A 25,966-nucleotide genomic window follows, 5' to 3' on the forward strand; every position below is an offset into this window, starting at 1 on the left:
CCATTTGAAAAGTTTTGGAGCATTTTACGCCTATTTCAATGGGAGAACATGTTCAGCTAGTAGATTAATTGCTATAAAGTCTCTCTTCATAACAGGTTTTCTAAGGGTGTGCAAGATGATGGGTAAAGATGAGTCACCTCAGTATGGTACTGATGGAAAGTGGAGGCTACTTTGTAAATTTTGGGGGCATGGCTTTTTGATGCTCACTGCTTTTGCTCAGTTCTGTACATGCTTAAAATGAAAGCAATAGGACTACACTTTATTGCAGACTAACCGAAGTGTTAAGTAAGGCAGTATAATTGGTGTTTTGTATTCTTAAACTGCATTAAAATAATTGTCTGTTGCCAAAACAAGTCTAGAGCAGTATTTTTTATGTTTTAAAATATGATGTAGTTGACATATTGAATATATTTAGTTAAATATTTCTTGTTAGGACACCTATTCTGCCTTCCATGAAACAGACAGTAACCATGATGGTATCATCAACATGCCTGACTTTCAGCAGTTCTTTGACAGCTTTCTGTGTGGTTTAGAGATGAGAAGTTCTTGCACCTACTTAGTTTCTTGGGAATGAACCTGACCACCATGTTAAATTACCACGAATTCTGTCAGCTGTTCCAGACCCAGGAAACTGAGGATGTACACCCTTCGCTGGTGCCATCTCACAAGTAAGAAATAAAAAGTTGACTTGTACCTACAATAATCTGATGTGTTTACAGAAATTAATATGCTGTGTGAAAATTGGTATTAGGTACTATTGAAGGAAAATATATTTTAATATTTCCTTATCAAGCTGAAGTTGGGTAGCTTTATAAAGTGCTCAATGATTATAGGACACATATCAGTTGTTAAATCTACCTCTAAGTTAAAATCGTGGAATTACCCTGGGGACTGTTTAAATACATGATGTTAAATATATATACTGATAACCATATTGGAGTCTTAGAGCTGAGCTAACCTCTGAGCTAGACAACTGGGCTGTATCTCACAAGCATGCAGAAATAGGGACATGGTTTGGGAATCAGAAATCATTTCTGTCTAATCTCATTCAGACTAATCTCATTGTCAACAGCTGTAGGCCCTCCACTCCAAACCTTCATGCCACTAGGGAACTGGGTGTAGACCAGATCAGGTGCACAGAAATGCTGAGGTGCTGCAGAGTGGGTGGAGGATAAGGAGAGTATTGCAGCAGCCCCCTTTACTATGTGAAGTGAAGCTGCCTAAAATGTCTGAGATTTTAAAGTTTGAAATAATGCAGAAATTATGAAATAATGAATATCATTTACGTACTAAAAATCATTCTAAAAACTCAGTGTGAAACTGTTTAACTATACATATAGAGAGAAATTCATAAAAAATAACGACAAGGTACAGTAGTACAGCAGGACCGAAAAACCTTCTGATCAGCATCTCATCTCTGTTGTGACAATGGTGATATATACACATAGGCTTATTTCCCAGTTTTTTTATTTGTCTATTACAGCATTACTGTTGGTTCTGTTAGTAATATTTATCTGCTTGGTTTGCTTTTCTTTTTTTCTGAATTGGACAACTGAGTGAATCAAGGACATCAGTCTAAACCAAGAAAGGAAACTGGTGGTGACTGGGTTTTGCAAACAGTAGGAGTCCGAGACCAATTAATGTTTCGCTGTCATTTCTGTTTCAGCTTGGACTTAGCTAGGCATTGAAACAGTTTGGATTTAGCTCCAGGTTTTTTGCTTTTCAAATAGTTACTGTTTGAGAAGTCAGTAATGAAAATATGGTGTTCGAAAGCCTTCAGAACACTCTTCTGTTTCCCAGCCAAGTTTTTAGACCATTTCTGTTGGTGAATAGTTTAGATTTATGGAATCTTCTCTCAAGTGGTGGGAGTGGGGAAAAAATCAACAGGTTTCCAGGCACCTAAAATAGATTATTGTGGCAATCTTTTGTCTAAATCTAGATGGAACCCTCAGCAAAGGCTGAAGCCCTGAGCTCTGGCAGCTCGGAAGGACCTAAGTTCACAATGTAGCAGTTTTCCAGGACCTGGTTGTGTTTCTGCACATGCTATAGGTGGTACAAGAACACAGCAGGCAGTCCAGATGTGGTTACTGCATCTTGCCTCTTCTGTAGACTTGGTATTCTTCTGTCACTTGTTTGAGAGCATATTGAGTGCAGCAGAACCAGGCTCTGAAGCCTTGTGTCTGCAGTATTTGTTTATAAAGCAATAGACAGTGAAGAAACTGGTGCTAGAACATAGTCTGTTAAGAGAAATGAACAGGCTTTCCTCAAATTTGTAATTGGAACTGCTTTGAAAGGCTGAAGAGAAGTGGTCACCAGAAGAAGGAATCTTCTTATGTGGAGGAAGGTGTTCAGTTTTGAAGAACGGTGAGACATAACATTCCCTCAATTCTCAGTAAGATGTGTCCTTGCATAGCGTGTGAATTTAGTCACCTTTCTGTGCAGTGTGACAGCTGTGCCAGATGCTGATCTGAGGTACCCATGATCTGAGGTACCCCTGCCTGCCAGGACTGCACCGGATCCCAGAAGTTAGACACTTGTAGTAGTGATTGAATTTGTTTGCAAGTGTGGGTCTTACTCCTTAAACTTACTAGCCATGCCTTCGTGGTTCACAAAGACCATTTTTTACATCAAAGTTATTGATGTAAATCAAGGATAATCTTCCTGGAGTCACTCCTGGATTTAATTTTTTCAGAGGTAATTAACATCTCCTTCTATGCGTACAGATGATCCACACGGGCTCTAACCTGCACTAAACTGCAGCTAGAGAAATAAGGCAGTATTTGAAGAATTAAGTTTGCACAGATGTGAAGTAACAGTTCTTAATGGGTATCTTAGAAACTATGAAACAAAACTACAACTACCATAAAGAACAACAAAGGCAAAGGAAACTTGTAGAGATTAAAGATCCCATTAATGTAAAACATAGTTGTTATTTATTTATTTATTTTCTGAGGGGGAAGGAAGAAAAAAAAAAAAGATAATAACAGATGCAGAGCTAGCTTGTGATCAGGCTCATTACTACCTTGTTATCAAAGCAAGAACCAGATGGCATGACCTAGCAAGGGTAAGAAGAATGTTTTCTTTAAATAAATAAGCAGCACTAATAGATTTCAGAACATTATTCAATGTTGATCTTCAGAGTCTATAAATATGCAAAAAGACCTATGCAAAACAGCTCATTAATGATAAAAACTTACTGTGTGAGTTAAGAAAAAAACAATTTGAATAATGCTCAATTTTTGTAATGCTAATTATATAGTAGATGTTATTACAGTTATTTCTGAAACTAACTTCATGTTTTACTATTGTTGGTTTTATTTAATGTTTCTGTTATAAGAGTAGTTATGGGATTCATCCGAGGCCCATTCGATTACGTGCTGTACACAAACACGTACCTATTGCTTTGCTGACTCCAAGTGTTGCCCTGCACACAGAAGCATTGATTTGGGGCATTTACACCATCCAAAAAAACTCTCACAAAACTGTCCTATATTTTTTTTTCAGCATTTTTTAAAATTTGTTGCGTAGTTGCAATATAAGGACAATAGAATAGCACAAGGACAAATTAATATATTTTTTTTTCATGAAATGTTTGCATAAATTGGACAATTGTACTGGTAGTCTCAGATTGTAAAATGAATGATTTTTAAAAAAGGCAAAATCTCATTCATATTAGGTATAGAAGAAGTTGGCAAAGAAATCTGCATGTCTACCATTTTCCAATGCCTTCATCTTCCACTGGCATACCTCAGCAATGGGTGTACCCACAGCTGGAAGCATAATTCTTATGCTCATATCCTTGTATCTGCCATCAATAAGAAATTTAGAGATTACATCACCTTGATTTAATCTGGTTGACCTATGATGTCAATCCTGATTCAAGCTTGTGAGAGTTGCACATCCATCAAGTAGGAAATAGTAAAAAAACAATTTGGTGGTGGCAGACATTTTAAATTAAAAAAGGAAAAAAAAAAAGAAAAAGGAAAGAAAATCGGACGTGCTATTGCATTATTATTTTATATTTCTTTCTCAATTCCCATTATTCATTAAGCTTATAGAGAGATCAAACATACAGTTGAACTTGTTGGTTCTTGTTAGTGATGATTTCTTTTACATTCCAGAATTTTCAGGAATTTGACAGTAAGGGAAATGTCATTATACAGCCAGGGGACTTGAAAAAAGTCTTGTTCAGATTTGGCATTCCAGTCACTCCGGAAGACTTTAAGAAGCTTTGGGCAAGGTATGACAACTCTAAATAATTAGCTCTTTCAATAATGTATCTTTTATAGAATTACAAAGCCTTTGGTAGTGCAACAAATGACAATAGATTATGCTGCACAAGAAATCTTTTATTTTGTTATGATCGTGACCTTAGATCATGACACTGTGTTACAGGAGGCTACATCTTTTAACACTGAGCTTAAGAATACAGTTAGGTACATTAGTTTCCCATGAATTCAAGGACAGTATTTTCTCTCGATTTCAGTATTACTGGTCTATTTGCTCTTTCACTGGCACTTTCAATGGCACTAGGTCACCAGCTACATTAACTTCCTTTTCATCAATTCTGTTTTATACACACAAAATGCTTGCCTTGGTTTGTGATGCATGAAAGTCAGTTCCAAGTGTCTCAGGTTGGCTTGGAAATACACAGAAAATTTCCATCTAGGAGGTCCATACAGTCTGTACCTGTCTGAAGTCAGTGCTACCAGCCTTTCATTCTCAGAGCACTAAGTTTGCTTACAATATTTTCTACCTAAAGAAAAGTGATTTTAACAAAAGAAAAATGTCACATACCAAATACATAACAAAAGAGAGTAAGGTAACTTCATGCTGTGTAAAAATGACAAATAATATCATTAAATGTTTTTATAGACAACTAATTTGTTGTTAAGTGGGTAAAAATACTTGTCTGCCTTCAACAAAGAGTAGCTGTTCTATAGACTGTGTTTGAAATGGCATAGGTATCAGCTGTATGTGACATTATATAAACACCTGCCTTCATTACAGATCTATTAAAAAAAAAAAAAAGTCACTCCATCTTACTGTATAGAACCTGAGTGTATTGGCTCTTGGTTTCAAACTGCATTAAATATGTTTTTTTCCTTAGTACTGATTCATCTCTGAATTATTTTCTACTCCATTAGATTTTACTTTCCATTCCTATTCCTTATGGATGCCATGGCACATTGAAGAGTATCCTTTTCATGTAGTTACCTGCTGCACAACTTCACTCCCATCAGCCACTCCTTTTATACAATAGCTAAAATCTCTTACTTATATCAGTAACTTGAATAAAGGAATTACAGTGAAGCTGAGGCTAAATTAGGCATTACTATGCATTGGAGCACTAGCAGGGGGAGAAACTGCAGCGGAAAAAAACTATGGAAAGGTTTATACCTAAGACAACATGAAGAGTGTTTATGAGGCTAAATCCATATTTCTGAAGGATGATTACAGTTCTGAACATCTCAGATATGCATGACCTGTTTGAGATATTTGGGGATGAATTTTCAGGAGTCCAGTTCTCCATGTCTCAAGTCAGACACTGAAATGCAGCAGTTCTGAGAGCTGGAAAATACTCCTGACAATTTGGTGCTCAGGATAGTGTATTCTGTGATTACAAAGCAAAGCCCTATCTTTTGAATTTCATATAAAGTCACTTACTCTCCATGTGGTATGGCACCTCTGCAAGGAAGGGAAGTCAGTGAGATTTGAGCTATTAAGTCACTTAAGACCATCTATAATGCCTTTTTTATGAGGAACACATGATTATTTAAAAATAGCATTTCTTTTTCTAGGTATGATACAGATGCAAAAGGATATCTTACTCATCAAAATTTTTTACAGAAACTGGGGATAGAATTTGCACCTGCCGACACAGGGCTCAGCAGACACAGCACAGAGGACATCTATACATGTTTAAAAGCAAACTATAATAATCAATAAAAGAAGCATTCAAAGCTGGAAGAGCAGCAGCAACAGCACACTAAAGATCTGCATGTAAGAAAAATTAAAAAATAGATCATGTAAGTTGATCTTACGAGCTTAGCATGTAACTGCCTATGTTTGTGTTTAGCTTGTTAAGATGATACTGATACTGTGCATAATACAAATGTAATTTTCCAAATAGTCTCTGAAAAGGAGTTTCTGAGGGTACTGGACCAGGCTTATACATAGCGCTATTCCCTGGATTTGCTAGAGATAAGCCTACCCCAGTGTGCATCATCAGACTTTTTTTAACATATTCTCCATGGATGTATATTACTTATTTTACAGAATTCATGGCAGGAGCTATACTGACAAATCAGAGTGTCCAGAAACATTCTCAGACACAATCATCTTTGCTGATAACCCGCCAAAACAATCCTTGTCATACTTTGGCCTATGTCAACTACGATTCTCTCTGATCTCTCCCAGCACAGTTTGGGAACAAGAATGCCCCAAGGGCTGTTTCCAATAGCTAGTTTGCAGGCAACTGATCTCTTTTTGTGTCTGAGAAGGTTCACTAAGCAGAGACGTGCCTCTGTGTCCAGAGCACTTCCTGGCCTGTTTATTGGTATAGTTTCAGCTTGTAGTTACAGTCTGAACACTGCTGTTAGATCAGGTTGAAGGGAAAGAGCAAGTGCAGATTTGTCACCCTACAGGTCTCTTCTCAGACTGCTCCAGGCAACATCGACTTAGACCTAAGGGATCACCATCAACAGGTGCTTTTCTTTTAGCGGGAAAGATTGTGTGTGCAGGACACTCTGGTCCTTTATCTATCCTGTCCCTTGGATGAGAGCCAAGTAGCAAGCACAGTTGGTTTCACAGCCCTTTAGCAGCTAGTTAAATTGTCAGTAAATGGCTGCATAGAAGCAACAAAAGACAACCATGACAAGGATAGACCCTGGCTCCATACAGGAGAAATAAACATCTTATCTCTAAGCAAGAGGAGTCTCTGCCTCACACAAAATCAACACTCAGAGTTAATAGGTCATTGCTCCTGAGAAGAGCATTTGACAAACAAATGACACAATGATATCCTACTTACAGTGGAGTCTAATGATCCATGCTTGCCCTAGTGAGTCAGCAGTGATTAGCCTGCTGCTGCTATAGGATTCCCACACTTGCCAGCAAAATGAGGCAACAGGATAATCCTCTACAATGATGTTAAAACCTTATATTTCCAGGTTGTAGACAGACACCATTTGGATGCTTATCGTGTTTTCTGCTCATGCTTTTACTCTTCTTCTGAAGTATTTTGTATTTAGGACTATAAACCCTCAGGAACAAAACACGTGTAAAAACATAACCTCCAAGAGTACAGATTTGGTTTGTGCTTGGAAAGGATCTACATGTTGTGGGAGCTAATAAATTATTGTTGATAATAATGATAATTCCCCATGACATTTTTGGTAAAGGCGATATACTCATAAACAAAGAAGAGAAGTCTTGTCTTGCAGATAAAGAGAAATAAACAAACAAGAAGAAGAAAAAAAAAACCGAAGAAGAAGAAAAAGAAAACAACAACAACAACAACAACAACAAAACAAAAAAAAAAAAAACAAAACAAAACAAAAAAAAACAAAAACAAAAAACAAAAAACACCACTGAGACCCTGTATGCTAAGGCTTTTGGCTTTTTACCTTGTTTTTTTTTTTTTTTTTTTTGTTTGTTTGTTTGTTTTTTTTTAATACTGTTTTTTCAGCGTCCCAGATAGGCTGAAGGAATCAAGGACAAAGCTCTCCTTTCTTTTTAGCATGACAGCTCTCCTACCTGCATTGCAGTTCCCAGTGTCATAAACGGTATTTATGATGCACACAGGTATCAATGTGCATTCCACCTGTAAAATATTTACATAATATACAGCAGAGATGGTTAGGCAGCTGCTGTGCTATAGGCATTGCTTGTTATTGTATTTATAACTGTCTGTTGTAAAACTTAGACCCAAACTGTGTCATATTGGGCTCTTCTGCTCCATTTGTTGTACCAGCTGGTTGTCTGTAGTCTTAAACTTGGATGAAGAGCTCTTTTGGTCAGCAGCTTTCAACTTCTAACCTGTTTAGTGCAAGGCCTCCGTACCTGTAGAGCTATAAAAGAGCAATTCTGCAAGTAGAGAAAATTCTGTAAGACAAGCAGAAATTGTGCAGTGAGATTCAAAGAAGCACATCCTCACCCTGAAGCAGGTGGAGAGTAATTAATTCAGCTGGGAAGACATACAGGGTAAAAATAAAATAGTGATGTGAAATTGTGTCAGGTTCACATCTTTTACAATTGTTTAGTTTTGAGAACCTAAGGTAAAGCAACTATGTATATACCTATGTATATGGCAACTATACACACAAATTCATACATAAAAGTGTATAGTGACTTCTTTATTATAATTTCGAAGAGAACAGAAATTGTCAGACTGGGCCAAGGATAACTGGATTCAGTTACCTGGTAGTAACAAGAGCCAGATATTTCTAGTTGAGGTGGAATAGCCTTCTAGTCAATGGATGTGGAATATTCTGCCCCTGCACTATGGCTGTCTAATCCTGGGTTATTATAGAATTTGGGTAAGCCTGCAGGCAGGACTTCCATATCCTTTTCAAAAATTGCATTATAATTATTTGTTAGATACTGGCTCTTTGATTCAGATACATAAAAAATCCAGTTCTGTTCTTAATCTTTTCAAATTTCTGGCACCTGTGGCTAACCTGGAAATGGATTCACATCTTAACCACTTATGGTTTACAAAACTAAGTCTTGTTATCTATTCTCATCTTTTGGTTCTGATGAATGTTCTCTTGTCTGCCATACATCCCACCCAATTCCTGGCCAGAGGGAGCAGTCCTGTCATAGTGATTCCTGTCTGATTTTTCCTCTCTTAAAACAGGAAGAGCAAGAGAAGTCGAATCCAAGCCTTTGAACTCCTCAGATTTTACATGAGGCCTCAGAAAGTCATAAGTGACTCTTACGCCTGAGCCATTGTCTGACAAATGAAATGCAATCATGTAGTGGCTTTGAAACCACTGTGAAGCAATCTAACCAAGGGTCAGCCTTTCAGTCCAGGACCAAATGGAGCAGATGAGATATGGCAAGTGAAGGTGGGCACTGTGCCCTCCTACTATAAAAGTCAGTATAAGAAGATCTGTTCTTGGTCAGAAAAATAGATGCAGTGGCTGCAAAATCTAACCCTGGTGATCCACGTGGTCCTCAGCCTCCATTTTATTCTGAAAGAATTGGAAAAAACAATTCATTTCACTGATTCCTGTCAAATTCTGATTGGAAGGAGACAGTTGCATGAGGTTGCTGTGAAAGAACCCACTTTAGTACCACTGGGAACAGCACCCACTGCCCTTCCATGATCTTGCTTAAGCTCTCTCAGTACTATTTGCACAGTGACTGAATCCAGCCCATGTCCTTTCTTCAGGCTCTCTGCAAGGGCTGTGAACCTCACCCTAATGGCTTTGGAGCAGTTTCAGTGCCCTGTGAGTACACAATGTGAGGCAGACAAAAACTCTGGGTGTCTTACAAATCAAAACATATTGCTGTGCACTTTTTTCCTCTTTCTTTTGTTGTTACTCACAGGAACAAATCGCCCAAATTAGAAACAGATATTGAACAGTGGCTTTCCAGCTTTTCAAGAAAAATGCAAAACATTTGAAGATATTTTTTTTTTTTTGGCAATGTAGTCTGATCTATGAGCTTAATCCTCATTTTCTCCATGCACATATTTACTGCTGTGAGTGGAATAATTGTTGCTTAGAAATCTTTAATGAGTGCAAAAATGTTGAATACCTCGATTTTCCAAAAATATCAATTTGAAAAACTGTTTTGACTTCTACCTCAGCCTTTGCTTTCATTGGGAATATTCAAGTGGGAGATAATAGTGGTGGCAAAGAGCTATCGTTTAACAGCATGGCACTGAAAATAACATACAATTGTAGAGGAGTCCAGAATCTTTTTTTGCAATGAGGGTACAATGTGGACCATATCACATCTTAAAAGCACACTCTTGCAAGATGGGAGGTGCAGTGCTAAACAATCTTCCAGGGGAGGAGCAGAATGATATCTCAGTGAAAACATAAAGTACCCATATAGTAGTCAGGGTTTTTTTTTTTGGTTTTCACGTTACTGTATGCTGCTTCCTAGGTGAGACTGTCTTGGTCTCTTGGGGTGCTGAGGCACAGCACCCATCTGTAGGCTTCTGAATATAATAAGTTAAAACCCATAGATCCAATTAGCAGATATTGGATCTTTAGGGTCTCATATCTAAGAGGAGGTTGAAGGAGTCTAAACTAGTTAGTTATTAATTAGATTCATGGAGATTCAAGACAGTAAAGCTATCTTGAGTGCAATGGCACCACTCTGATGTGTATCTTTTATAGCATCCTTCTACGTTCTTTCCAATACAAGTTTTGTCTTGAATCTTGTGAGGTAACAGGAGCAGAATGTGAAATAGAGGAGGTTATTAACTACAAAAAAGAGATTTGAAAGTGAGAGAAAAGGTGATAGCTCTTTAGGGACTTTTAGAGACTCTAAAACACGCTGGCAATATGCAGTTTCCATGAAAAGATTTACATCATGCTTTGAAACCTATATACAATGGCTAAATTCATTATAAAGAAGCTTTACTATTTTTTGGAATATTACAGAAGTAGAAGCTATCAGTGTTTTTAATGGCAGGGTGAAAGGGCAATCCACACAGCTACTGGAAGTTCAATATTGCACTCCCAAGGAAGTGTGACCTTTTGAGAGACACAGGTTTTGTATGAGAATGCAGAGGGAGGAATTCTTTGAAGAATTTTTGTCTGATTTTAAAATAATGAATCAGTCAAGTAGTTATGACATTTTGAGAGATTCCATTTTAAGGGATCAGATGCTGATTGGAATCCAAGATACAAAGCTACTTAAAAAAAAAAAAGGAAAAATCTGTTTAGTCAAGCTAGGACAGTTGTAAGGGATAGTAGAAAACATCAGAGGGGAAGAGGACATGCCGCATGTCACGAAACGAAGTAACACAGTTTTGAAGAGACCCTTCAGAGATATCAGTAAGAAGTAACAAAAGTGAAAAATACAAAAATTTATGAAAATTCACAGGTTCAGATTATGTCCAGGAATTTGGAAATACTGCAGCAGCTATAACAAATAACATTGTAATACCTTGCAACTGGGTAAGCAAAAACAACACAGAGTACCTCATACACTCCCAGATCTGTATGAGGTTGCACAAACCAACCATGCAACAAAGCAGAGATTCTGCGCACAAGCTGCAGAAGGGATCTGCAGGCTGAGAGAAAACACCTCGAAATTCAAAACTGGTGCTCAATGTTACCTTCAAAATTTGGCTTATGAATCTCCACTTACAAAGACAGACTACTGAAACTGAGGGTGTCTACCAAGAATCTAATTCCTACTAAAGGATTATATGAAATTATTTGGAAAATGAAGATAAACACAGTAGTTTAAGTTTATGCTCAGAAAGAGATAGTATTACATCTAAATTATATCTTGCTCTGGGCTTGATTAAAGAAGTGAAGCTGATGAAGGAACTGTAAGAGATCGTGCCCAGAAATCTTTAATGTCTGAAATAAAGTAGACACAGAATATAAAACTTTATTTTCACAACAATTTGTGCTTTTAGGAACATTCTTCTGTTTATGAGAGAGAAGCTCATAAAACAGCTGGATCACATAGGAATAATATTGTGAAGTTTAGAAATGGAGGAGCCAATTAACAACAGGAATGTCAAAAGGCAGGCTGCTGATATTGTCCTTATATAAATGGGGCTAAGTGTATCTTTCAGGACAGATACTGTCCTATATTTACTGTCCTATAAAGGATATTTTCAGGAAAATGCACACATATAAAATGTATATTTTTATGAATACAAATAAACATTTCATGTAAATTCAAATTCTTCTGCTGGATCCAAGTAATTTCCTTGGATGACAAGGGTTTAACACTACGCATCTTTAAATTACTGTACAGGAGGTTCTACTTGAGAAGACTTCCTTCAGGCTTAAATCCTTTTCTTGTCTTCAAAGGAAAGTGTTAGAAAAGCTATTTACTTGAAGCAGCTGCGGATGCTTAAATAGATACTGAAGATGTTGAGTAGGGAGAAAAACTGTGGGGAATCTGAAAAAGTAGGATTAGACAAATACAAATGTAAGGACAGTGAGATAGCAAAAAAAGATTAACTGCAAAAATGATAGAAGGGATTTGTTACAAATATGTCATACACAAAGATAATGAGGGTGTCCAGAAGCCTCTTAGCACCGTGAATGTTCCATAAAAGTTCATATCGCACTGAAAATCTCTGCAAGTAGCTTTTGAGTTACCACACAAAATACTGGGCTGTAAAATTGGGAAAAGTATTCCTGACTCATGGAATACCTTGGGTTGGAAGGGACCTCTAGTTCCAACACTCCAAATGTATGGCATTTATAAAGACAACTACTTGCCTTACATGTATTCATGCTAAAAGGTAGAAAAAATCTTCAAAAAATGGCTTATGGATAGTATTATTCAAAAAAATATTTAGTGGAAATGCATGCCATATGCTTCTAGGGCACTTGTGAACACCATAATTCTAGGTAAAGTCTAAGAGAGCAGAGCTCTGGCTCTGCAATGTGATTGTAAGAAATGCCACATATCTGTTTATTGGTCTGTTATGGTCAGAGCTGACACAAATCACTTTGTAACCATGAGAAAAATAAATAAATAAAAAGGACCAGCTTGCAGAATATGAAATTTGTGTGACTTTACACTGTTCTTTAACCAAAACCATTCAATTTTACAATAAAGTTTAAGTTGGAGAAATAATTACTAATCAAAAACATACTTCCTAGAGCATTCAATGAGCCTACTCTTGACAGCAACACAGAGAATGATGACATAATACCTGGAAATATGGTTGGAAAAAAAAAAAAAAAAAAGAGAATAGCCCCATTTCAGAAGAAGGTGGGGTGGGTTTGGAGAAGCTGTACAGAAGATGACAGTGCAGAAAGTCATGAAGGTTACAACCTGCTGGGCAGCAAGGGCCATTGCACACCAAGCCCATCTGACAAACTCAGATCAAAATTTTCTGCATTCAGTGGTGTACACTTTAGAGGTAACAGCATGGTGTTGTCAATGTATTATGACCTGATATGCTCATAGAGTACAGGAGGCTCATGAGACCTTTGAAAAATGTGAAAGAAAACACCATGTGTCAGTACATCTGAACCTGTTGTAAGTAATTGACTTGGGCATTAACTGCATTTGGATTGAATTTAACACCAGAACATTTTATGGCATATACTAATGCTGAATTTGTTTGCATATGAAGTCCCAAAAATTCTGTCTAACAGTGATGCACAGTTCAGCATCTTGGACCTGGAAAGATTTGTAGAGAATGAAGGATTTTAACATGTTACTTCCAATTCAAATATCCTAAATTTAATGGTGAGACTTTTAAAAGACATTTAAAGGAAGCTGTGAAGTTGAGAAGTGATCCATACTTTCACCAAATTTGGGGAATGTTTTTTAAAAATAGTTTATTCCCATTGAAACTTTGTTAGGCAGAGATTCCCAGTACACCTAATTTAGTCCATATAATATTGGAAGGTACAATGGGTCTGAAGCATATAATAAATTGGTAACAACCCACCAAAGTCATATTATAATTCAGATTTTTTAAGGTAGATGATGCTGTTTGCATACACAGTGGTGTTACCTGTACCCCAAGGGCTGTGGGGAAATTATTCTTTGTTCATAAGAAGTGCAAACTTCAAAAGGATGGATTCTTAGGAAAAACAATTAGCAAGGAAAATGTATTGTTCTTGTAAAGTCTGTACTGAACTTACAGCTTCTTGAAAACAAATGGAAAATCAAGGATTCTGCAATGCTGTGAGGAAAGACAGTACCAGTAACTGGAGGTGAGATCAGATGCTGCTGAGCAGATCCATGAGAGCACTGAAAAGACTTACTGAGTGCTGCTCCCTGTTAGCCTTATTCATACAAAGGAGAAGATGTAAGGATCGGGTGCTGCTTGATTGGTGGTGGCTTAACAAGAAGCAGAGTGAACTGGTCTGAGTTGTTAGATCCACAGCCCAGCTTGTTGAGGGACTGAGGCAATCATGCTGGATCATGTGGGTTACATGGCTGAACAGTGTTATCGCTGTAATATGTCTTTTATAGTACAAATCCCGATTCTCTGAAGAACCCAGCCTCTGTGCTCTGTACCCTAGGGCTGTCAGAAAGAGCAATCCCAAAGCAAATGGAGAGCAGCTGTAGTTATTAACCCAGATTAAAACCTGTTGGTTTTGCCATCTGGGTATCCCCTTGTAAGTGCTGAATATATGTAGCTAATTTATGTATACTTGGTAATCCACTTCAAGGCACAGTTCACAACTAGTTTGACCTTTCATTAATCTGAAGAGATTTTGCTGGTTGAAAACATGCAGAAAGGAAAGACATTTATACCTGCCTTATCCTCCTGAGCCCAAATGTGGAGAAGTTTTTGTTGAATGAGGAGGAGAGGGATATTTGGGGTTTCCAAACTTTGATCAAAAGGTCCCCAATGTCGGTGAAATATGAGAGACGAAATAAAGTGGAAGGCACAGTCAGGATTTTGAGGCCTGAATTTGATCATGTGTCAATAGCCAATTGATAATCAATATCTCGGAAAAAAATTTGAATGCTGATCTGAAGTCCACATGAGTCAGCAGAAGCTCTGCATTTCTTCCCTTGGGCATGGGTCAGGCCCTGTGCTATTCCCAGTTTTGCTCAGGTTTAACTTTTTGTAAAACAGTTCTTCTGACTATTATCAAAGTTCCAGGAGCTTCAAACTGCATGAAGTATGCTGCCAAGCCCTCATCATTTTACCAGCTGACACCAAACATTTTGTAACTCTGATCAAACAGGCTTTAAAAGAGAGGACTCTATTTTCTATCTATAGTTCTGAATGGGGAGAGTAACCACTTAATCACCCAAGTAACATTTGTTTACAGTGGGAGATTTTGGCTATGCAATTCCACATGCAAATAAAAAGGGGGGAGGGGGAATGAGGCTTATTTGTGAACAATTTAGCAGTCTTTGAATAAATCATATGAATTTACCACACACAAATAAGCTCAAAATCTTTCTCTGCCCTTCCACACCTATTTTGTGTATTTGTTTGTATCTTTTTCATGTGATGTAACAAATGAGCTAAAATAAACATCTCTTCTCTTTCTGGGATAAATTTAGGGATTAATTCCAAGATTTCAAGGCCTTTCATAAAATGGATAAAAATAGAGATGGCTGTGTAACAGCATTTGACCTGCACAGGATACTAGAAGAATTCAACTGTTACCTTGATCACGATCAGTTACGCAGTCTTCTAAACAGGTTTGTGTGATTATCTTCCAGTGATCTCTTTGGTCACACCCAGCAAAACCTATAATCTTGTATCTAATGTTAAGCATATTGGAAGCCTTGTTAAAACTAACAAAGATAGCTACATGCTTAAAAATGCATATGAGTGAGAAATATTTTTAGGCCAGCAATTGGTTGTACAGGTAATGAGAGTGAAAAGTCTGCTTACATAACGACGGTTTGCTTTGAATCTGTGCATTTGTTTGCTAATTTTATTTATTTATTTCAGAGTAATACAGCAAAGGGGTGAAAGAGACCCTGTTCCAAACAAAAGCAGAATTAAATCAGGTTATAAAATAGCAATAGCTTTCAAGTAATCCAATGCTGCTGCTATGCAAAACTATGCTTTTAATTCAGTGTGTTAATATGAGCAAGAGGAAAATTCTCTTTGTAGAGGCTGAGGAACACAAAGGACCTGCTCCAGCTTCAGGTAGGTGGAGTTTTCTGCCCTAAACAGCCTCTCAGAGGTCATATGCCTGGCAGCACTGGGTTTTGTTCTCCAGAGCCTGCCAGATCAGACTCTTTTTGAAATAAAATTAACACAGACTTTTCACAGTTCACCTTTAATTGGGTGATAAACTTTTTACGAATTGAAGCCTTAATAGGAATCTGCTGCTTGTTTCTTTCTCAAAGACCTCTTGATGATAAACACCTCCATTCATTGTAATTTTGTGCAGATTATTCATTTCTTGATTCAAAAATAGTCTTTTCTAAATAATACTGAGTAGATTAGCATATGCATTTAGTTTTATTACTAAAATTTTAATGCCCACTTGGCAATTTATTTCTCCGCTGAAATGGTGTTGATTATTTCCTTTTCCACACACTGTCTCCAATATTGGAACCAGCTTGACATGGGTGCTATGTGGGAGTGCTGTGCAGCTGCAAGATGCAAAATCAGGGCTCTTGATTTTTTTTTTCTTAGTAGCAGATATGGGGTCTATAGTTAATTTATTTTCCAGCCTGTTTCATAAAGCTTCCTCTTTGTTTTACTAGCTCTCACCATTAATTAGACATTCTAGTAACTGGATATTCTGGTGAGTGGTAGCTGAGGCATTGGTCTCCAGTGATTTACTGTGGAAAGAGATGATGAAAATACATTACAGTAATTCATTTTTACACAGGAAAATCGGGTTGCATGGTGAGGCCATCTTCTATGTGAAGGCTTGGCTCACTAGGTGTTGCCTTGACCATAATTCTGACCAAAAAAAAAAAAAAAAGCTTAATGAAAGACTAAAAAATCCCAGCCTTTCACCTGCAGCTTAGTAGCTGCTTGCTTATTACATGTGTGCAAATTATCTACAGTTATGATGATTGTCTATAAAATTATTAAAATTTATTAAAATCCTCTCCATGGCTGGTAACTCTAAAGGTCAATCTGTAACAATTCCATGGGAGCCAATAAACCTGTATCAAAAATCCCCAAAGCATACTGTACTCTGGAGACTCTGTTTGTCTTTGCATGGTAGGAAATTCCATTAACTGACTACACTGGATTTACACTGGTAAGCGTAGAGCAAGCTGATGCTATTGTACTCCCTTGTGGTAAATAATTCTACAGGTTCATTAGGCAGGTTTGAAGTCCTTGCTTAAAATACACTGTGTCTTTTCATTAGGAAGTCACAAGTCATATGACAGTGGAGAAAAGTAGCTTTTCATGTTATGGTTAATGCAATTCATTTCATCTTAATTTTTCATGCTAAATAACCCTTACTCTCACATATTTTCTGCATATGTGAAACTTGCCTTAATTCCAGTCTTTTTATGGTAAACTATCCATCTTTGAATAAAAGTTAATTTAGACTGGTAACTCAAGTTCTCTGGAAAAAAAAAAAAAAAATCATATGCGAGAGCTCATCTTTCCCCATGCTGATATGTGATGCAAAAATACATTCAGTGTTGTTACCCAGAGCTATCTGTAGTCAGCTATGTAACCCACTGAGTTTCTAATGTGACAGAACATGAAAATTCCCAGTGTCCCCGATCCAGCAGACATTTTAGCAGACATAAATCCAGCAAGTTGTGCGTGCAGCCTGCAGAGCCCTTGGGCAGGCCTCTCAGGTACAGAGGTATAGTCTGACCATGAGTGATCTGATCAGGATCCCTTACTGGCCATGGGGCTTGCAAGTCAGCAGCAGCAGCTGTTGGGCCACACGTACCATCTCTCTGTGCAGCTCAGGGGATGATGTATCAAAGGAAGGGAGGGCCAGTGCATGAAATGCAGTGGGGCTGAGTCCTGCCCTCAGTTAGGCATTTCATTGCCCACACTTCATGTTAAAACCTTTGTGCTGTGGCCACTGATACCAGGGCCAAGAAGCTGTAGAAAAGTTCTCTAGTGGCCTGACAAACCACAAAAAGTGAAGCATAGGTTGAGAGTGAAGTTAAGCCTTTCCATCTCAAACTTTAGGAGAAGTTTTGTGTGGAACCAGATTTTGTTTCCTATTATGTGGCAGACAAATCCTGAGCATGTATTCAGCTGTGGTGGTACACCTACGTAGTGTGTCACAGAGCTGTACTGTATATGTGAGCTTGTGTTTGGTACCAGCATACCAGACTGTGTGTAGTACTGCTTCTTTCTTTAGCAGCGGTGATAACCGTGACATACTGATGACATACTTAAGCAGCTCATCAGGATCTGTGAGTCAAAGGTATTTTTGTAAAGCAAAGTCAAGGGAAAGTAACAGCACTTAGCACAGCGAACATCAGCTTCTCAATAGAGTCTGTTAGATTGTGATGTGAAGAGGAGGTTAAAGGACAAGGTTGAGAGCCTATGTGTCCTCTGGCCACATTGGTGTTGATAAGCTCAGCAGCAGGTTGTGATCAAAATATTCTGCTGTGCTTAAAAAGCACCAGATTAATGCTGATGGACTGGAAGGTTGTACACATGAGCCCAGGCTAAAGCAGTTCTCCTGTTGAGCATCTGGAGACTGGTCTGAATCTGCATCTGAGAGTGTGGTTGCATTTAATTGATGGGATTGGTGGCTTAGACCTGAGAAAGCTTGGGCTGAAGTTAACAGGATTTGTACACTGACAGCACAAACGTATCTTGAAGTGCTGCTGCTGTACAGATAATAAATCATAGTAATTAATCACTGCAGACAACAGTAAGATAATTATTTAAAATCATGGATATCTTGTTCTGTGTTTTTTTTCCCTTAGCTTAGGAATCAGCATTCATGACAGCAAGCTCTCTTATTTTGATTTCCTGAGAGCACTTGATGATGGCAGAGCATTTAAATACCAACAGAGACAACAGCAGGCTGCACCACCTGCAAGATTTGCAGCGCTCAGCTTAGAACAGACCTTAATTAAGATAAAAGAAATAGTTGCAACATCTTATGATTTGTTGTACAAGGTAAGTTTCATGTGGTCATGGAATATTTTTTTAATTCCCTTTCTTCTGCCTGGCAGGAGACGAGCCCAAAGACTTCAAAACTTTTCTACTATTAATTGAGTGTTACAAAAAACCTTGGCCTATGTATGAATAGTATGTTCTGACAACTGCAGACTTTTTGATTGTATTCTGGTAACTTCACAGAACAAGCATATCAAATCAAGCCTAGAGGTTTTGTGAAGATAAGGATCAGAAAAGAAAAATAAAACAGAAAATCATCTGAACTCTACTCTCTTCCCCAAAGCCCTTTTCCTTCACCAGTTGTCTGCAAACTGCATGGCAGGCATGTGAATAATTACATCTTTTGAATATCTCCATTGAGTTTCCTAAATGGAGACTTCCTATAGGTAGATATAATGTGCTAGTGCAGACATTATGGTTTTATCAGTGTGAGATGAAAAGAACATGTAGCAACTAGGGATACAGACATGATTGGATGTGGACACATTATAGTGGCTGCAGAAGTTAGCACCTGTCAGCTGGGCTTCTGCAACTATCTGCAGTTATACTCTTGGCCACTCCTGTCTCTGACACAGACAGATAAGGCACATTAGCTGACAAGCAGCAAGTTTCCTGGTTTTTCCTTCTGTAAAATGAGGATTACAAAAATAACCCCTTTTCTCTAGAATTTTGAAAGCTCTTTATGAAAAAAAAAAAAGCCGTATATTAAGTAGTCTTAGGCTGTTGTGTCAGAGCATACTGAAATGCAGCAGCCTGTAGAGTAAATAATTTTTAATGTCACAGTAACATTGTTTTCAAGCATGCGAAAGAATAATCAAAAAGACCTTGAAGGAAACATTCCTATCACAAAGGAATGTAGAGCCATGTAATCTGCACCTGCAGTTTCAGGTCCAGTGTAAGCTCATGGCCTTAGAGGCAGGCCTGCAAAGATGGAGAGTTGCTGTCAGCACAAGGGAAGTAAAGGGAACAGTGGCTGGAAACATGATGGGGGTAGAAATTCCCTTTTATCAACGGCTGCATTTCTGAATTCTCAATCTTTGGGCTTTGTCCTGCAGTTAAAAATAACACAGGCTTGCAATAAAGACATCACTAATGATGTCGCTGGTATAACTGAAAAAGAACAAAATACTGTGGGAGATGCTGTTTCTTTACAGAAATCTTTTTCCATGCTGCTTGGAGACTCTGGTGATGTTTGTAAACTTACTGGGGCCATCACGACATTTTTGGCCAGATAGACTAACTCTTAAATAGCATACTGAACTATTCATATAATCACTTTGCATTTTTCACAGTAAGGGAAAAATCCCTTACTGTGCTCTGCATCATTAAAATTGGATGTAGATAAATACAATAGTCCAGGTTAGTGTCTGGTAAATTTTAATGGGGCACTCCTGGCATCCTAAAAGTCAGTATCTGTCCTCTCATCCCTAGGTGCCTTGGACATGAGGAAGGTCACAGTTTTGTCTACATCAAAATGACTTCTGACATGAACAAATTATCCATTTGATCTTTTAGGATACCATTTGGTTGTCAATATAACTTCAGACATTTTCTGCATGGACAGCCAGACTTTTTGTGGAAAAGCAGAACTTTTTCTCATTTTCTTCATACGAGAAAATAAGAAAATTCTCCCCTTGTTTCTGAGTCATTTTTTGTGTAATAGTTGCTGCCTCCCATGTGACTGGGGAGTCTAACAACATGAGTTTATAACAGTGTTTGCTTTGTTAGAGGCAGATCTGAAAGCACAGTTCTTAAAGTCTAGCTAGTTGGAAAAAATAACATCCCATCTACGACACTTCTACAAATGAATACAAACCTTTGAAGTTTTATAACAAATAGTTTAAGATTTGTTAGTGTTCAAAGGATTCCTTTCCAATGTCCTTTGAATATGGTAATGTTTATTTTATCACTAGACAAGGTTCGTGTACATTAAAATATACATTTTTAAACCTGTTATTTAGAACAGTTCTAAAGCTAAAACAAAAACCGCTGAAACTGTAGGTTGTTTTTTATTTGCATATTCATATGTAGCACAGAAATAGAGGCCAGTTTTGATTTATTTCAACAATTGCCTTTCATTTTTGAAAGAACAGAAAACTTCAAACTAAGAAAGGTTCTGGAAATATTTTTTGTTTCTCTATGTATAACAAAAAAATCTGTAAGTAAAAAGCATGCAGGCCTCATTTCCATAGGAACTGCTAAAAAAGACTTCTCTTTTGTGGTCTGTCTAGGTTGTAATTTGAAATCGTGCTTCTCAGGCATTTTCTCTGTGTGATGAAAAAGGCACTGGAGTAATTAAAGAACTAGAACTTCGGCAAGTACTTGACCACTTCTGCTTTAAATTATGAGACAAGCAGTTCAGGTACCTTCTCGAGAACCTTAACCTTTGCAAGGAGTTGACAGTATACTGGAAAGCTTTTCTGAAAATCATAAACCTCCTCTCAGAAGTAAGAATAGTTACTGAGCTCTATTTTTCTTTAGTTGATAAAATCTAATGTGCTAGAAACATCTAAATTTCACACATTTTTCTTTTGATCTCTGTCAAGCTCCACAAAGCCCTTATTGTCTTATAAACTGCTCTCAGAAGTTAAGTCTGGCATTCATGCAAATGTAAGTCTCTACATGTGGCAAGCTGAAATCATGACCATGGATGCTACCCAACTGGATGACATAAGATGTGGGATGCCCAAATATGCCTGATGAATTCTGATGTGTCTAGATGGACTGACAGGAGGCGGGCAGAAAAGTGAGTGGAGTGTGGAGTTCACCACGTTCTTAGCACCAAACAATAGCAGGAGTGTAGATGTACTAGTAAGGTCAAACATGGAGGTTAGTCAAGTACAGAGAAAATCTTGACTGTGTCAATAGAGGGTCTTCTGATGCTCTGAACATATTTGTTGCAACAATTGAAATTAGAGTTGCAGTTTCTCTGTGGCAGATGTTTTTGTCTGCAGTGTCTCACCAGATTAGTTCACTTGAGGCAGTCTTCAGGAACAGATCCCACAGCTCATACTCACAGCATTCTTTTGTCAGGCAGAAATTCTTACTGCGCTTGAAAACAACAGGAACATATCAAAAGGTGTAAGTAAAAGAAGTCTTTGTCCTATTTTAATTTCACAGTCTTTCTCTTTTCTCTAGTTTCTCCTATCTTAGTCTATCTTGACCAGTGGGATTAGGGTGTAAATAGAAGTGAGCATATAGGAGTCCAAATGATGTTACCTTACTGTTCATTTCTGAATTTGGCTAAGGATGTGAAAGCCTGTTACTAACTATATACATAGGAGTTCTAAAAAAAACACTGCATTAACTTGCGTTTTCTGTTCTAAGAAGTAACTATGTTTCATTTTCAAAAATATATGCTCGAAGCACAAATAAAATGAGAAAAATAATAATCATCACCCAGTGGAAAAACATATAAAAAGCCTACCACTTTATTGCTATGGTGATAATAGAATGTTGTGCTAAACAAATCTGTGTAGAGCTATATGGTGATTAAATTCTGTGTCATAATGCAGAAGCTGGAAAACCAGTGAGATTTTTGTTTCAGCCTCTTCGCGTCCTGAGTCAGAAAGTCTGTCACGGCTTGAGTGACTGAAAAGAGCAGAAGGAGGGACTACACTTTTTGGATGAAGGAGGACCCATAAACAGCTCCAAAAGTTTGTAACGTGTTATAGGTTTTTTTAGTGTTTTAGTGACTTTAACAATAATTGTCAGTTACAAATAGACGTAGATTTACCACAATACTTATTATAAGTGCATCTTTATTCAACATTTTATATGGCTGCTTGAGTGCTTTTATTCTCTGTAAATTTAGCATTAATAGTAGTGTAACTGTTACTTTGTCCTTAGTGGCAATATTACATTTAGTTACAGTTATTTTAAAATAGTTGGTGATTTTAAAATATTTATATTTTCAGCTTATTAAAATTAAAATTCAGTCTTAATAGATGTAATAGATTACATGGTTCTCAAGTGTAAAACATTGGAATACTTTTTATAGGTCAGAAAACGCTGCATTTCCCCTTTATTCTGCTAGTATGCTGATACAATTTCAGTAAGTTTCAACTGAATCATACCAGCCCAAAGACAAATTGTGTGAAATACATCTGTATAATTATTTTAAGAATGTTTTTGACTGCTGACCTACCAGCAAGCTTTAAGACTTTAGAACAGGTGTCTGCTTTTGCTAGGGAAGGTTTAGCTGCGATGTCTTCTCATCCTCCAAGGAGGCGCTAAGCTTCCATAACAACTTGACAAGCTGCACACTCCTGGGTTCAAGCTCTGCAAGTGTACATTTAACATGAAATATCTTTAGCAGTACTCCAAGATCCTGAGTACTTTCCACCTCAACTTAACAAAAAATAAGCTACCTCCCCATCTTTCAGGAGGTACTTGGTCCATGACAGGGTTGGAGCCTGTACTGCTTTTTTCTATATTGAGCATTCTCCTTGAACTGTTTTCTGTGTTGTGTTGGGGTAGAAGGGATAAATCCATCATTAAAAGCCCAAGTTAATCTACAAGGGGACATTTCTGAAAAGACAAAACAAATATGAACCAGGGTCACAGTACTGGTTCAGCTTCCAGATGCTCTCAAATGTCATGTTTTCCTTTTGGGTTCAACCCAAAATCTCACATGCCTTTGCAATTTCATCCCACCTTGGGTTCACATGTATTCCTGGGGTTCTGTGCAGGTTCTGGGAGAAGGCTGGTAGTTAAATTATTCACTTCATCCAAACATGCTACAGTTTTGGCCTGTAAAGTATGTATGTAAATTAATAAGGTATGCAACTCATTCAGGAACGTTAGGAAAACTGATCATTATGCTATACAATTTGATCACTGAAGTATATTAAAAAGTAATGAGTAAAGTATGCAGCTTGATCATTGAAGTATGGAAAATTTACTGAACTAGTAAAGTACGAGCCTGGGATGATTTTTGTCTCACATAGCACCTCATAAATATAACCCACAACCACAAAAGCAAATATTCACAAACTCCAAAGCCATACAGGTTCAGATTTTATTTATTTATTTTTTCTTAAGAAATAGCTGAATAAGGGAAGTTGAAAAAATGATTTCTAAATGTTGTATTCATCACATGGATCTTTTGATGTCTTTGACATATGCTAATGAGCTTTACATTCTGATTAACTCTTTAGAATACACACTATGGCATCTGTACATCTGATCTAATTTATATGAGCAGGATTCCAACTGAATTACAGCTCCGTAGAGGTGTAGAGATACACTACATGAAAATAGAACTAAAGAAACATAAAATACTTCAAGCAGTGTGATTGCAGCTTAATATTCAGGTAAGGAAGAACTGCGGTTATGACACTTAGCTCTGATACTGGTAACTAACTGCAGAAGAGCTGAGAAAGGAGGAAGGAGACAGAGAGGACTTTGTCTTGGGGATGCTGTTAAGCACCAGTGGGTTCTCTGAGGACATTTGTAAAAGTCCAGACTCTGGAGTTGGGAATAAGCATCATGAACTTTTCTTGGCTGACCTGCCAGACTTATGATTAATAAGGTCTGAGTGGAGCTCTTCTGCATTAAAATAAGTGGCTAATGCAGTCTGGCCTAATGAAACCTACTCAGGGGGAATCAGACACCTCCTACCCCAAAAGAAAGTGTACTCACCATCCTTCTCCACTGTGAGCAATTTCAGTAGTGTAAAGGGAAAAAAGGAAAGAATGTATTAAAAGCAATAGTAGAGGGAGTGCTGGTCAGATCTAGGACAAGGTTTTACACAGAATCAGCACACCTACACTGTAGTGGGTAACACAAGAGGAAAGGAAGGATTGCGATCAATTGTTTTGTGTTGTTTAGCCTTCCTGCTGTGGAGGCTGCTGAGTGATTTGCAGTGAGCTTAATAAACCTTTAGCTGTCGAGACCAGCAGTGAGAAGGAGGAGAGCAGGTCAGGTTGAAGAGATGAGGGAGAGAAGGGATAGACCATTGTTTGTGCCCATTCAAGGGCAGGAATTGAGCTAATGAGGGATTTGCTGGCATGTGTGTCTTTCAGCTGACAAAGGGAGTAAGTAGAACCATATTTGGCAAAACTGCCATTTTTATTTTTTTTTTAGAGGTGATGTAATGTAAAATGATGAAATTTGGAAACTGGGCTGATTTCCAGAACTTCTTTGCAGGAAAAATCATGAAACATTTCAAAATCCAAGTAGGCATTTGATTTAGCTTTGTCCTGAACTTCCTGTTTGCACACCAAGTTCTCTATTTCTGTTTGTGTTTAGCTTCCTGTTGAGTTTCTCTGCAGTTGGTCTCATGCTGCAAAGTGCTTTCTTTTCTAGCTGAGTACATTTTGTTTCCAGCTAGGTACATATCTACCTGCCTGCAAAACTACAGGCTCACTTATTCATGCTTGTTGCTCTTCCTGCCAGAGAGGATCTTGTTTCTCTTTGGACCAGTACCCGTGAGAGGATTATACCTAGGAGGGTATAGCAAATGTGCATCTCTTCTTGAAGCCTGGCACTGTGATAAGTGTGCCTCCAGGTCCCAGGACTAGTATCCACTATTTACTAATGAAAAGCATTGGGTCTGTTGTTGCTGTCTCCATCTGTGTTGGACATGTTGCTGCTGGAGAGTCTACAAAGCTAAGCCACTTGGTCTCACATCACATTGCTCTCAGCAGTAGCAGCGCTGCAACCCCTACCTGGAAAATGCAAATGAAGCAGCTTCCTCATGCTCTTGGAAACTATTCCTAAACCAACAGAGGGGACAGCACTGATGCAGCTTACCAGCTCCACAAACAGAGGGTGACTGTGCTGTGACTCTCCAAAACTCTGATTTGCACTGAGTGCAACTCTACACTGTATCTGTTGTAACTATATAGTTCTGGAGCTCAAAAACAAACAAACTAACCAAAAAAGACCGTGCAACAGAGGAGTGGCATCCTCTCCTCAATTTTTCCATACTCGTGCTTCACAAATTTATCAGTGTTATTAAGCCAACCCTTGTGCACTGTGTTCAGGCATGGGAAGATGAATTTCAGTTGCACCTATGATCTTCCTGTGCAATTGCACCAAGAATATATGAAGACCTGCTGTACAGATGTGGTGCTTTTCCCTGTTCTGTGGGTGGGAGTTTTATAGGTTTGTTCATTAGTCTTCATCTACTGAACCTCTGGCCCTCTTGCTCTGGGCCAGTTACTGGGGCAGACAGATGACTCAGCAGTCGTGACCTTCTGCACCAGACTGATCAGGCCCGCTGATCACATGCCTACCCTT

The 25,966-nt window shown here is 38.0% G+C and overlaps 1 protein-coding gene across 1 annotated transcript in view; it reads left to right on the plus strand.

Annotated features, from left to right (window-relative positions):
- The window catches only part of EFCAB6 (EF-hand calcium binding domain 6), a 78,689-nt gene that overhangs the window by 24,391 nt on the left and 28,332 nt on the right, over positions 1 to 25,966 (plus strand). Inside the window, 3 exon segments of the mRNA XM_072033085.1 lie at positions 4,122 to 4,240; positions 15,205 to 15,339; positions 18,526 to 18,721. Of these exon segments, the coding sequence (XP_071889186.1) occupies positions 4,122 to 4,240; positions 15,205 to 15,339; positions 18,526 to 18,721 (450 nt within the window).

The sequence above is a fragment of the Anas platyrhynchos genome, chromosome 1 (assembly GCF_047663525.1).
Source record: "Anas platyrhynchos isolate ZD024472 breed Pekin duck chromosome 1, IASCAAS_PekinDuck_T2T, whole genome shotgun sequence".
Taxonomy (NCBI): domain Eukaryota; kingdom Metazoa; phylum Chordata; class Aves; order Anseriformes; family Anatidae; genus Anas; species Anas platyrhynchos.